This window comes from Lontra canadensis, unplaced genomic scaffold (assembly GCF_010015895.1).
Source record: "Lontra canadensis isolate GAN:19392208 unplaced genomic scaffold, GSC_riverotter_1.0 scaffold45, whole genome shotgun sequence".
NCBI classification, from domain to species: Eukaryota; Metazoa; Chordata; class Mammalia; order Carnivora; family Mustelidae; genus Lontra; species Lontra canadensis.
Window position 1 is genome coordinate 15909282 of NW_022631039.1, and position 15430 is coordinate 15924711.

General features: G+C 38.1%; 1 protein-coding gene across 1 annotated transcript in view; it reads right to left on the reverse strand.

Moving 5' to 3' along the window:
- Positions 1-3016: 3016 nt before the first annotated feature.
- Positions 3017-15430, reverse strand: part of LOC116876277 (ATP-binding cassette sub-family A member 3-like) — a gene marked incomplete at its 5' end in the record, with an annotated part of 61928 nt that continues 49514 nt past the window's right edge. The window contains 5 exons of the mRNA XM_032872325.1: positions 3017-3164; positions 3543-3616; positions 11455-11645; positions 12044-12214; positions 13443-13630. Of these exons, the coding sequence (XP_032728216.1) occupies positions 3042-3164; positions 3543-3616; positions 11455-11645; positions 12044-12214; positions 13443-13630 (747 nt within the window). The remainder of the gene's footprint in view (positions 3165-3542; positions 3617-11454; positions 11646-12043; positions 12215-13442; positions 13631-15430) is intronic.

Genomic DNA, 15430 nt, shown 5'->3' on the forward strand with positions numbered 1-15430 from the left:
CTCTCTCACTCAAATAAATCTTTTTAAAAAAGTAATAAATCAATCGAATGGAGTTGGTCTTCTGTTACTTACATCGTGAAACATCCTAAGTGCTATCCTGAGTACATTACCTCATTTCCATTTGCCTGATCAGTAAGCTAAAAGGGGTAGGGTGTATGCGACTGTGTGTGTCTGTGTGTGTTTGTGTGTGTGTGTCTGTGTGTGTGTGTGTTTTTCACCCAGCTAGGTTCTAAGTTCTCAGATATCCATCTCAGATAGACATCGTATGTTCTTTTCATATCCACCGACAAGGCTTACTGCTGCCCTGACTACAGTCTGTGCTAATCCTGTACCTGTCCCGACCAGTCTCCAACAGACGGCCATGTGCCCGCCTCAGCAGGCACCCATAAGGAAGCAAATACCTTCGGCTACTCAAGGCAGCAACTCAGCACAGAAACACACTAAGTACGCACTAAGGGACACAATTACCTACAAGCCCAGACTGTCAAGGAAAACTGACCCAGAGTTTTACAAGGGTGAACACACTCCGTTGTCTAAAACAGTGCTTTTCAAACAATGAATTGTGACCCATACATGTTCACAAAATCAATGTAATAGTCTGCGAGTCCCAGGCTTAGAAAATGCAGATGACAAGAGTTAAACAGAAAATATCAACATCCATTACATACTGTAAGAGTTAAAGATTGTTTTGTGAAGCTGTTGTTGAAGTCTGTGTTCAGGGTATAAGTGCCCTGAGAAGTTTGTTCTCCAAACCAACAAAACCAAATAGACTCCTCAACACAGAATGGTGATTGCCAGAGGGTAGTGGGGAGGGGGGTGGGCAAAACTGGTGATGGGGATTAAAAGGTACACACTTCCACTTATATAAATAACTCACAAAAATGAAAAGTACCTCAGGAATATCATCAATAATATCCTAATAATGTACTGTGACAGTGAATACACATAATCGTGGTGAGTGCTGAATAATGTACAGATGTGTCAAATCAGTAATGCTGCACACCTCAAACTGACATAACATTGTAGAGATCAAACGGTATTTCAATAATTAAAAGAGAGAAAATTGTGTTCTCACTGTTGGGGATTTGATGGGCACTGTCCTCAAAGGCATCATGTAGTGCCCTCTAGTGGTTAGAGCCAGATCTGCAGTTAAGAAAGAACAACAGACCAGAGAGACCTCAAGCATGGCTGTCAGGTTGGAAGCAACCTTCCAAATGACCTGGTCAACCCTGACATCCAGGGCAAGAACCCTTCAACAACACCAAGCCACCGCCTGAGCCCTACCAAGAAAGCACTCGCTCCCCCGCTGAGCAGCTGTACCTGCTGAGAAGCTGACCAAGCTGCCTTCCTCTAGGAGCCCCTCCCTGGACTTCCTACTGCCCTCTCCTGGATGACACGGAGCAGCTTCTGTATTCGCCCTCAGCTAACACTATTGATCCAGACAAGCAATACTTGTTGAGTGTCTGCAAAGTACCAGGCATTGGGGATACAGCGGGGAACCCAAGAAGAGACAGAGACAAAGTAAGAGCTGATGCCAGGTGAAGGACAACAGCATGGGGGATGAAGGACCTGCATCAGACAGGGTCAAAGGGCAGGCCTCTCTGAAAAGGGGAGGGCTGCGTGGACTCCCACAGAATTGGAGAAAGCTGTGCAGAAGGCACTCGGGATGGGACGAGCAGCAGATAGAAATGCTCTGGGCAGGAAGCGCCTTGGAATGTTCCAGTAGCAGCAGGTAGGCAGGGAGGCTGAAGAACAGCAGAGAAACAGGAGAAACCTCAGACTTCCGGGGTCTCTGTAAGTGTGTGTGTGTGTGTGTGTGTGTGTGTGTGTGTTTTATTTTCTCTGTTTTAAAATTTTTTTACACTACCCATATGCCATATTTCATTCTAAGACACCATCAAATATAAGACTGAAAAAGGAAAGAAGAAAAACTTTCAGTTGGTCAATGTTTTTCCTATTACTTAGAATTTTAATTTGATTTTGCTTTTGTGCTGATGAAAACGCCCTTCAGATGTATTTGAACAGAATGAAAGGGAAAGGATGAGTGATAGAAGTTGGTTAAGTCTTTTATATTTAGGGTCATGATCCTACCCAAATTTATGTGTGTGTGTAAAGAATGAGGTAGAGGTCAAGGTCTGTTTTGTTTCCACTTCAATATCCAACTCACCCAGAATTATTCACTACAAAGACTCCCCTGGGTCACCTGGTTTGTTCACTCTGTTGGGCATGGTCCTCGGCTCAGGTCATGATCCCTGGGTCTTGGGATCCAGTCCCACATTGGGCATCCTGCTCTGCAGGGAGTCTGCTTCTCCCTCTCCCCTCCACCTTGCTCATGATCTCTCACTTTCTCTCCAATAAATAAATAAATCTTTAAAAAAAATAAAATGACTTCCTTTTCCCCACTGAACTGACTTGACACTCTGGGCAAAAATCAATCGACAGTACCTGCTGTGATTGGTCTATTTTTGGACTCTCTATTCTGTTTCACTGATCTATCTTTAAGCCAAAGACTTTGATTACTGTGGTTTTACTATAAGTCTTAATATTGGGCAGGAATAAGCAGTGTAGGTTCTTCAACTGTGTTCTTTTGAAGATTTGTTTGGTTATTCTAGACCCTTCACATTTCCATATACATTTTGAAATCAACTTGTTCATTTTTTCTAAAAAAGAGGAAAAGGATGGCTAGGAGTTTGACTGGGATTGCATTGTTTGCATGAATCAAATCATGGAAAACAGAAATCTCAATGATATATCTTCCAAGCGTAAACAAAGCCTATCTCTCATTGATTTCAAATTCCTGTGTCTTTGACCCAAGATTCCAATGTCTTCTGCCAGTATTTATGAAACTGTGGCATGCCAATGTGGTAACTTTCACTTAGGGTAAAATCTCAGACCCTTTACAGTTCAGTTCTTTACAACAGGTCACTTATCTTAATCTCCAAAGATTACAAATTTTTCCCTCTTTATCTAATTACATGCAGAAATCTAGACAAGACATAATGGTCACTGGTTGGAAATGAATCTCATAGCACTTTTATTTCTCAAATATTTTCTGTTTTATCAATATTAGCAATGGTCAGGAAGACTTGCTCCAGTGTTATTTGACTGACAGAATAGTCTTCTAGATTGAATAGCACTTTGGCTTCCTCCAAAATATTAAACACCTTTAACAGGGGAAAAAAGAAAAAGATGGTATTACTATTGTACTATCTCCAGTGACCCTTTTCCCCCACCCCATCATTCCCCAATTCCTGCCAGGCGTATGCTTAGGGACAAAAAGACACAGAAGGGGGAAGCTAGAAAGTAGAAGGAAAAGAGGGCTGAAAAATAGAGAGGAGGCAGTTTTCCATCTTCATTCTTTTGGTAGTGTAGAATAATAGAATTTAGGGTCAGAACTCTTAAACTATAGGTGCCTTTGAAAAGTAACAAAGATTCTTCTCTGCCAATGTCAGGCTCCCATTCCTTATGTTTGAATCACAATGCCTCCTTCTATCAGTCCTCTGTTATACATAATGTTAGAAAAGTATGATTTCTACAATCACCTTTCCCCAGCAGATTTCCTCTTTGGGAATATAGTAGCTAATAATCCCTTGATGCTCCTGGTGTTTGATGTTACCTAAGAAAGGAAAGTAACAGAAGGGGCTCCATATGTGATAAGAGTTTTACAAAATTCCTAAATAAATACCATTCCAAATGTCCGTACCAATGGAAGAGAGAATATATGTTAATGCAAAAGACCATATAATCCCAAAGCCCATTCTCTTTTAGTATATTGCCACTTTGTTAAATATTTCAATAGATTTACTTCCATATAAAGTATGGTCTTAATATCTATAGTTTATAAAAGTTACAGAGGGTCAGATAATCACAGCAAGCTCATACACTTACTTTGCCAAACCTGACTTACATGAATCCTAATGTTCCATTGTCCTGAAACTGCTCATAAAATTTGGGTGTGGTTTCTTTCTCCAGGTGTGTGTGTGTATGGGTGTGTGCACGCACGCATGTGTGTGTGTGTGTGTGTGTGTGTGTGTATGTTTAGGATCTCTATACTATTCTTATGACTAGGCAGTCTTCATCCTAAAGGAAATTTTAAAAATCATAATAATAAAACATAAATGTGAAGGCATTCATTGGAGAAATGGGATATTACAGCTTTTGAAAATCTGGTAGTAATACTGTAGCCATTCCGAACTGATAGGATGCACTTTTATGTATTATCACTCAACTGGACATTATTGCAAATGGAATTAATTGAAAATGGAATTAATTGAAATTAATATATTTTTTAAAAAGTACATATCAATAATACTGATTTTATCTTGTCATGAGTCCCTAAATAAATTCCATGAGGTAATATGTAAAAAAACTTTTCAAATTGGGAAATACATCAAACATATAAACTATGTAATATGTATGGAACATAAATGTACACCTCAGTGAATTATAATAAAGCTAACAAACATGTGACTGAAACTCAGCAATCCAGAAGTCAGCTATGTGTCACTAGTGACTCACTTCTTCTCTATGGTAAACATTTATTTTCCCATTCTTTATGGTTTTATTAGCTTTAGCTAAGTATGGAAACATAAATACTATAACTTGATTTTGCCTTTTTTGTACTTCACACGAGTGCAATAACACAGTCTGCATTATTCTTATCTGGCTTCTCTCAATCATTATATTTTTAAGATTCATCAGTGTTGCTGTGTATAACTGTACTTCATTTGTGTTCATTACTATAAAGTTGTCAGTGTATGACTACACCTCTGTTGTTGGTGGATATATGGTATGGTATCCAGCCTCCTAAATGGCCCCAAATGATCCCTACCTCCTAGTTTTCACCAAACTGTCTAGTCTTCTTCCCAGTGAACAGGGCTGAGCTATTCACTGCAGAAAAAAGAGTGGGACTTTTGCCTTGATTGTAGTACCTTAATCAAGTATTGAAGTCAGGTACTGTCAGTCCTGCAACTTCTTCTTTTTCGATCATATTGGCTATTTTGGGAATTTTGCCTCTCCGTATAAACTTTAGAATCAGTTTATTGATAGCCACAAAATTACTTATCCTATCCATGACCATGGAATATCTCTACATTTATTTGGTTCTTCTTCAACTTCCTTCATCAGAGTTTTATAGTATTCCTCATGTGGATCTTCTATATATTTTGTTACATTTACACCTATGTATACCATTTTTCGGGGGTGCTAATGTATATGGTACTGTGTTTTCAAATTAAAACTCTACTTGTTCATTGATGGTATACAGGAAAGTCATTGACTTTTGTATATTAAGCTTGTATCCTACAGCCTTGCTTTAACCACTTAATAATTCCCAGAGTTTTTGGTCCATCTTTCAGATTTTCTAATGTGTCAATCTTGTGCTCAATGGAAAAAAAAACCACATTCCTTCCTTCCTAACCTGTATGTCTTTTATTCCTTTTCTTGTCTTAGGTGAGTTCTCAAGTACAGTGTTGAAGAGCAGTGGTTAGATGGGGCATGCTTGCCTTATTCCTGGCTCTAGTAGGAAAGCTTCAAGTTTCTCACATTTAAGTATGTTGATAGCTATAGGTTTTTGTAGACATTCATTATCACATTAAGAATATTCCTATCTGTTACTAGTATACTGCAAGTTTTAAAAACCATAAGTAAGTGTTGAAGTTGTCAAATGCTTTTTCTACATCTATTGATAGAATCATGGAATTTTTCTTCTTTAGCCTATTTATGTGTTGGATTTTATTAGCTCTGTTTTGAATGCTGAATCAGCCTTGTATCCATGGGATAAATCACACTGGATGATTGTGATATGTCTGGGTTTTTTTTTTTTTTCTTTTCTGTCTTTCTTCTTCTCCTTCTTCTTCTTTCCTTCCTTTTCTTTCTTCCTTCCTTCCTCCCTCCCTCCCTCCCTCCCTCTCTCCTCCTCCTCCTTTCTTCTTTCTTCTTCTTCTTTTTTAGTAGGCTTCCCTGTATAGAGCCCAAGGCTGGGCTTGAACTCTTGACCCCAAGATCAAGACCTCAGCGGAGATCAAAAGATGGATGCTTAACCGACTGAGCCACCCAGGCACCCCTGCCCTGTTTTGGTGTTAAGATAATGCTGAGGGGTGCCTGAGTGGCTCAGTTGGTTAAGAATCTGCCTTCAGCTTAGGTCATGATCTTGGGGTCCTCGGATCGAGCCCTGTGTTGGGCTCCCTGCTCAGTGGGAAGTCTACTTTTCCCTCTCCCTTTGTACCCCACCCCTGCTTTTGCATTCTCTCTTTCTCAAATAAATGAAATCTTTAAAAAACACAATACTGAATAATTTAGGACATATTCCTTTTGCTTCTATCCACTGAAAGTTAATGTAGACAATTGGTATAATTTGTCCCTTAAATGTGTGGTAGAATTCACCAGTAAATCCATTTGGGCCTGGTGCTGGGGAGTTCAATTATTGAGACAATTTCTTTAATAGATAAAGTCTTATTCAGATTATTTATTTTTGTGTGAGTTTTGGCATATTGTGTCTTTCAAAGAATTGGTCCATTTCATTTAGATTATCAAATTTGTGGACATAGAATAGTTCATAGTATTGCTTATCCTTTTAATGTCTTTGGCCTCTGCAGTGATGTGCCCCATTTCATTTCTGATATTAGTAATTTGTATCTTTTCTCTTTCTTAGTTATCCTGGCTGGATATTTATGGACTTTATTTATTTGTATTTACAAAGAATCAGTTGTTGCAAACAAAGACCCTTTTCCTTCTTACTTTCTAATTTGGATGACTTTTATTTCTTTTTCTTGCCTACTTTATCTGGCTAGGACTTCTGGTATTATGTTGAGTAAGAGTGATGGGAGTAACATTGTTATATCATCTTGATAAAATTGACTCCTTTGTCATTATATGAACTTCTTTGTCATTTGATACAGACTTTGACTTAAAACTGATATGAATATAGCAATACTGATCTCTTTTGGTTCTATTTGCATGGAGTATCTTTATTCATCCCGTCACTTTGAGCCTGAGTCTTTACATTAGAAGTAGCAGTCACCTCCTCCAGTCTTTTCTGACGGCCTTCAGGAAGAAAATACCTTCTATCAACCAGGTAGGGATTCTGAGGCTTTCTTAGACCCTTTCAATGGGTAACCTTGCTTCATACTACTTGTTCCCTCTTGGAAGTGAATTCTTAAGACAATTCTGTCAATTCTGCTATGCTAGGCTAGGTGGTAAGAGTATATTCTTTGCTCTCCATAGCATGATGCTGAATGCTTAAATTGGTGTACCTTCATCTAATCCCACAGATTGTGTGCACACCAGTCATTTGCAGAGTCTCACTCTTGACACCCTTGGGGTTGCACATAGGGAGCCAGCCACAGGATATTCATGTGGGTGACTTGCATGGAGCATAACGTGTGTTTGTGGACCAGTTGTGGGAATTGTAGTCAAGGTGTTAATAGCTGCTCATGGGCAGACTTTTTGATGGGATCTTCAAAGTGATTTGTAAGATCTGCCTCTCTTCGATGACCTCTAGAGTCTTGGCTGCTGCTGTTCTCCCAGCTTGTCCTTGCTCCTGTCATGCAGTGCCATCTCAGTATTCTGGTTGGAGCAAGACAAAAGTGTATCTCTTTGCCAGCATCCCTCACAACTTGGGAAGCCAGGTGTTTACTCATTCATTCTTACTTTACTTCATGGGGGGAATTGTAGGTAAAGAAGTTTTCTCTTGGCACTGGTGACATGGGTAAAGTGAAATTGTTTCTCTTCCCCTCATCAAATATGACCAACCTTGGAATTGTCTGCTTACTGATGTGCTAGAATTTCTCTACGAGACTCTCCAACTTCCACAAAGGGGCTTTTGCATGTGGGTGTTCTTTGTAAAGAAGACAGTAGAAAACTCCTATTTGGTCAGTTTGATTACATCACTCTCATTACTTTGAACAAATTCTTATCTTTTAGGTCAGTTGAGAATAAGAAAAAAGTTTTCATTTTTATCTTTACTTATTCCTTCTCTGATACTCTTCCTCTGTTTATGTAGATCTGAGTTTCTGACCTGCATCATTTTCCTTCTCTCTAAAGAACTTCTTTTAACATACCTTCCAAGGCACGTCTACTGGCAAAACATTCCCTCAATTTTTTTTCTTACCTGGCAAAGTCTTTATTTCTCCTTCACAATGAAGGGTAATTTCTCTAGGTACAGAATTCTATGTTGGTAGTTTTATTCTCTCAACACTTTAAATATTTCACTTCACTCTTTGCTTGCATGTTATTTTTTTAAATATTTTATTTATTTATTTCAGAGAGAGAGAGAGAGCCAGCATGAATGGGGGAGGGGCAGAGGGAGAGGGAGAAGTAGACTTCCCATTGAGCAGAGAGCCTGACATGGGGCTCAATCCCACAACCCTGAGATCAGGACCTGAGCCAAATGTAGATGCTTAACTAACTGAGCACCCAGGCACCCCTACTTTCATGGTTTTTGAGAGTTGGATGTGACTGTTATCTTTGTTCCTCTATAGATGAGGTGTCTTTTTCCTCTGGTTTCTTTCAAGATTTTTTCTTTTTCTATGATTTTCTGTATTTGAAAAATTATATGCCTGGGTATGGTTTTTTGTTTGTTTGTTTTACTCTTATCCTGTTGATGTTCTCTGAGCTTCCTTGATCTGTGGTTTGGTGTTGACATTAATTTGGGGGAGATTCTCAGTCATTATGGTTTCAAATATTTCTTCTGTTCCTTTCTCTTTTTTTCTTCTGTATTCCCATTATACATACATTACACATTTTGTAGTTGTCCTACAGTCTGCATATTCTGGGGTGTTTTTTTTTTGGTCTTTGTATTTTTTGCTTTTTGTTTTTTTGTGATTCTATTGATACATCCTCTAGCTCAGAGATTCTTTCCTCAGCCAAGTCCAGTCTAATAATAAGTCCATCAAATGCATTCTTCATTTCTATTATAGTTTTTTTTATTTCAAGCATTACTCTTTTGTTCTTAGATAGGATTTCCCTCAATCTGCTTATATTGCCCATCTGTTCTTATATACTGTCTACTGTATTCATTATAGCCCTGAGCATGTTAATCATAGTTGTTTTCAGTTACTGCTCTGATAATTCCAACATCCTTGCCATGTCTGGTCTAACGTTTGTTCTGTCTCTTCAAATTGTGTTTTCTGCTTTTTGTTTGCTTTGTAATTTTTTCCTGATAGCCAGACTTCTTGGGAAAAAGGAACTGCTATAATTAGGCCATTAGTAATATGGTGGTGTGGTGCTGGGAAGAAGCCTATGTAACTCTCACACTTTTACTGAGCCTATGCCTCTGGATTGTGAAGTTCACAAGTTTCTCTTTTTTTTTCTTCTCCTCCCTTATGTGGAAAAAGATGGCTAAAGTTGGGTATTTCCCTTCTTCAAGATCAGGCTCTGATTATACTCTATTCAGTTTGGTTTAGTTTAACTAGTTTCCTCCTGAGAATAGGCCTTGTTACAAAGAGCTGTCTGGTATATTTCAAAATGATTTCTCTTCCCTTCCCCCTGTGGGAAATATGCAGGGGTTTTTGTCTGATATTTACTGTGGCAATCTGGTTGTAGAAATACCCATGTTTGCCTTCCCTGGCATTTTTACCTCTTAGAATTAGCCACACAGCACACCTAGCAATTCAGCTACAGTTCAGGGTTTCTTACCCTGGCCCTGGTTATCAATGTGCTTTCTGCTTTTAAGTCTCTGCTTTGGTAAACCAGGACTTCCTGTATTTGCCTGTCTTTCCAATCTTGGCTGCAGTGGTTTGCCCTGTTTCATCATCTCTCTTTTAGATTCTAGAAGAGTTTGTTGATTTTTCAGTTTGTTCAGCTTTTTAGTTGTTAAGACAGAGTAGCAATTTCCAAACTTCTTACATGCTGGGCTTGAAACCAGAGCATCTGTTCATTTTTGAAGGTCCTTGCTTACTATGGGAATCTTAGGTTAATCTGCCCAACATTGCCATGAGGCCAAAGTTTCACCTCCTATCTCAGTACTGGTATTGGAATTTGCTTCAGGCAAATCAGCTTTTGCATTTTTAAATTTTTACTATCAAGTTTCAGCTTGATGATTTTTTTTCTGTTCTGTTTTGGTTTTTTGAATTTTTCTCATTTTCTTTGTCAGTCTAAGCAAATAATTAAAACACAATTCTACTTTATGTTTCCAGTATGTAATAGAAGAATCTTTTTGAGAGTATAATCTGCCATGCTATAGAAAGAGCAACTATTTTCTTTCTTTTCCCCTTTTCTAAATAACATACATAAAGATTATCTAGAAAAGGAAAAAAGAAAGAAATACACATTTGAAAGAGCATTTATGATACTGTGTAGTTAATTCCATAACTTGAACACTGAAGGCAATAAGCACTCCATAAATCTTTATCATATGAATGAATGACTAAATGAATATTCAACTGCCCAACAGACATATTTATCTGGATATCTAGGTATAGTTAATATAGTTAATACTGAATTAATGATCTTTCCCACATAGTGGTTTCTTCCCTTAATTGAGCATGCACGCTTGTGTATCCTATCATATCCATTTCCTATTGTATCCTCCACTCTTTTATTACTGTGACTTCCTTAGTACAATCCAATACCATTTACTGCTTTATCATCATTATAGCCTCCATGTTTTTAATCTTGTGTCCTGACCATTTGGCCACTACATTGTTGATAGAGTGATCACTCAAGCTGGAGACTAAGGAAATAAAAATTCTTAAAAGGTTTGGGAATAGAAGTAAATAGAGTTGGCTGTCAATGACTCTGTACCATGAGCACAGAGAAGCACTTACTGAGTATAGCCACAAAAGCAGAATGATTGATTTTTATGTGTTACACATCTAGATTATCTCCTTGAAAGGAGTAAAGGAAGTTTATTTTTCTAGTTTGCATTTCATAAGCATTGCTTGTCTTAGGGACCAAGGAAAGGCAGAAGATACATGGTCAAGAGGAAACCTTAAAGAATTATCAAGGGAGGGTGCCTGGGTGGCTCAGCTGGTTAAGCATTTGCCTTTGACTCAGGTCACCATTCCAGGGTCTTAGGATCTAGTCCTGCATCAGGCTTCCTGTTCAACTGGGAGTCTGCTTCTTTCTCTCCCTCTACCATGCCCCCCTGCTTGTGCTCTCTTTCTATGTTGTACTCTCTCCCTCAAATAAATAAAAACAATCTTAAAAAAATTATCAAGGGTAAAAACACAGACAATCTCAGTAACTTAATTCTAGATGAAAACATATGAACAGGTTTGTCTTACTGGTTGATTCCCATAATAGCCTCTACTGTTTTGAGAAAGTACGTGCTAAGAGATCATGTATAATATCATAGAGAAATTATTCCAATTACACACACACACACACACACACACACACGCTAAAAAGCTCAGTAAAAAAATAACTTGCAGGAAAGGTTAATTATTGAAGATATGAAGCAGAACAATGTAAAAAATTAACACAGTCATCACAAGGAGGTCCTGCCTACATTACCTGGGAAAGTTGCTGTCATGAATTCTTTGAACTTCTCTAGTTTATCTTCATTGTTTTCAAACTTAATCTTTGCTGTCAGAGTGTATGCATTACCAAACTTGTTCTTTAAGTGCTGAGGGCTGCCAAGGCACTTGAACCTCCCCTTTACCATGATGGCTAGTCTGGTACAGAGGGCCTCACATTCTTCCATGCTAGGAAGACAAAGGAAATATGGTTGAAGAGATTGCCTTTCAGCAGGAAAATTCCATATCTCAAAACAGAGCTAGGATTATAAAGTAACAGTTGCTATAGAAAAGCTCAGTAATGCAGATAATCACCACTAAGACCATATTTGGGGAGAGGAGATCTTAAGATTCAAAGCAGTCAATTCCTAAATAACAATAGGAACAGTTCCTTATCTTCTTATCCAGTCATTTCTGGATTCCTGAATTCAACTGAGGATTCCTGGCATCAGCCAAGAATCAGCCTCTACCCACAATCCCTCCTATGTAGCTCATATACTTAAGCATTCACTGCCTTTATTTCTGGCTCCACCTAATTCCCTCCTATACTCTTCTAACTCTCAACCAAGCTTCCCAATGTGTCATACCTGTGGGAAGTTACAACAATAGCTTTGCCTCTTTTACACATCCATGTAATTGTGTCCCATAGCAGGCACCTGGCTGCTGGATCTAAGCCAGTAGATGGCTCATCCAGGAAGACAACTGAGGATTTTCCCATAAGGGCAATAGCAGTGTTCAGTCTACGTCTGTTTCCTTCACTTTATTGTCAAAGGAGAAAGTAGAGGAGAAAGAAGATAAGGGTACACATGTCATTAATTCATAAGAATTAGCTCATGTATACAGAATGCTGATTTGATATGACTCACAAAGCAGCAGGCCCAAGTCCAGATGTATATATCAATTCATTTTCATTGAAATGACTTTTCTTGGTAATTTATTTCAGCATCATTATTGGTAAAATATTTTTGTTTTAGGGAAAGAAAAAACAATAAAGAGATAAGGATGAAGGTACTTTTTTAAAATAAAATGTGAAAGAGGGTTCCCCTTTCTCCACATCCCCTCCAACACATGTTGTTTCCTGTCTTGCTAATTTTGGCCATTCTAACTGGTGTAAGGTGATATCTCAATGTGGTTTTAATTTGAATCTCCCTGAGATTCCTCAAGAAATTAAAAATAGAACTTCCCTATGACCCTGCCATTGCACTACTGGGTATTTACCCCAAAGATACAGATGTAGTGAAAAGAAGGGCCATCTGCTATCTGTACCCCAATGTTTATAGCAGCAATGGCCACAGTTGCCAAACTGTGGAAAGAACCAAGATGCCTTTCAACGGACTAATGGATAAGGAAGATGTGGTCCATATACACTATGGAGTATTATGCCTCCATCAGAAAGGATGAATACCCAACTTTTGTAGCAACATGGACGGGACTGGAAGAGATTATGTTGAGTGAAATAAGTCAAGCAGAGAGAGTCAATTATCATATGGTTTCACTTATTTGTGGAGCATAACAAATAGCATGGAGGACATGAGGAGTTAGGAGAAGGCGTTTGGGGGAAATTAGAAGGGGAGGTGAACAATGAGAGACTGTGGACTCTGAAAAACAATCTGAAGGGTTTGAAGAGGTGGGGGGGTGGGAGGTTGGGGGAACCAGGTGGTGGGTATTAGAGAGGGCACGGACTGCATGGAGCACTGGGTGTGGTACAAAAACAATGAATACTGTTATGCTGAAAATAAAAAAAAAGAATAAAAAATAAATAAATAAATAAATAAAATGTGAAGTCTACAGCTCACGTCTGCAAAAGGTTAAATTCATATAGGTGGGATCTGCCTTATTCCTGACCTCTGAACCCTGACAGGACCTTAGGCTATTTCACAGCCATTGCCCCTGTGTGACAGATGGATCAGATTGAGTTTGCAGGCATTCATTTTGAAAAGTAGAAACACAAGTAGGCAGCTTAATTGCAATAGCACTATGTCTGACCTGTATATGTGGACAAACTCATCAGCATTTGTTTCCAGGTGCATTGCATACAAAAAGGTTTCCACATACTTGCAAATGTCTGGCTCAGGGACCCCTCGCAGCCTGGCATACATCATCAGCATTTCCTGACCTGTCATGTGGTTGAGAATGGGGTCATTTTGAGGACAGTAGCCAATTCTTGACCTAATCTGAATCAAGAGAGTAATCATAAGAATAGGCCCAAGTCAACTATTTAATTGAGCATATAGTTATAAGGATGAGATAGAAAACCTGGTTTTGTAACCCATGTTGCTAAAAAGGTTTGATCCTCAAGAGCTCCCAACAAGGATTATTTCATTTCTAGGTGGAACCCACTGTAGTAAGATGGAATACTAACATCTCTAACTGGAGTTTTCAACACATATTCACTGTGCACTGCTAGGTACTCAAGACAGAATTTTGTTAGAGGAAGTTGCCTATTTAAATATCATTAGGAAAGAACTCTTCTATTAAATCTATTAATGTAATGTATAGGATTTTATTTCTAGTAATGGTCAAGCAACTTCTACTAGGCCAACACTCATAGATAAGAATTATATGATATATATAATATGTGTCTTTATATACATAAAAATACAAAAATAAACAACCATACAACATCAAACTAAAAAGCTTCTGCACTGCAATGGAGACCATGAATAAAATGAAAGGTTAACCTACTGAAAGGGAAAAAATATTTGCAAATTATTATCTCTGATAAGGTGTTAGTATCCAAAATACATAAAAAAACTTATACAACTCAATAGCAAACTATCTGATTGAAAAATGGATATGGGGGCACCTAAATGGCTCAGTTGGTTAAGCAACTGCCTTCAGCTCAGATCATGATCCTGGAGTCTCAGCGTAGAGTCCCACATTGGGCTCCCTGCTTGGCGGAGTCTGGTTCTCCCTCTGATCTCCCCCACTTCATGCTTTCTCTTTCTCTCTTTCTCTCTCTCAAATAAATAAATAAAATCTTTAAAAAGTGGATCTGAACAGATATTTTTTCCAAAGAAGACATCAGATGACCAAAGGGTACATGAAAACGTGCTCAGTATCACTGATAATCAGTGAAATACAAATGGAAACCATAATGATATATTGCCTCACACCTGTTCGAATGGCTATTACCAAAACGACAAGAGATAACAAATGTTGGTGAGGATGTGGAGAAAAGGGAAATCTGTGCACTGCTGGTGCAGGAAAAACAGTTTGGAGTTTCTTCTAAAGATTAAACATAGAACTACCACATGCTTCATTAATTCCATATCTGGGTATTTACCTGGAGGAAACACAAACACTAACTCAAAAAGTTATCCACACTAACTAAAAAAAGTATCTGCTATTCATTGCAGCATTATTTACAATAGCCATGACATGGAAACCTCAGTCTAATGATGGTTGAATGGATAAGGAAAATATGGTATATTTATACAATGAAATACTATTCAGCCATAAAAATTTGGATGTCCTGACATTTGTGACAACATGGATGGACCTTAAGGGCATTATGCTACGTGAAATTAGACAGAGAAAGACACAATATGATTTCACTTATATGTAAACTTTATTTTTAAGTATATTTTTATTTTATATTGTTGTTTTAATTTTTCTAGGGTCTGAATATTTAAATACCATTGTTCTTTTCTGCTCTTTAAAAAGCTTATGAAAGAGCCCCTGTGAAGCCATCTGGGACTTCATCTTATCTCATTGAAGAGTGAATCTTTGACAAGTTTATTTCTATAAAAATTGTGAAAGTTTCTATTTTTATTTTCTATTTCTTCTGACATCAGTTTTAATAATTCATTTGTAGTTAGAAAGTTATGAGTTCCTTTAAAAATTTAAATTTTATTGGGGCACCTGGGTGGCTCAATTGGTTGAGTGTCTGACTCTTGGTTTTGGCTTGGGTCATGATCTCAGGATCATGACGTCAAGCCCCACATTGGGCACTATGTTCATTGTGGAGTCTG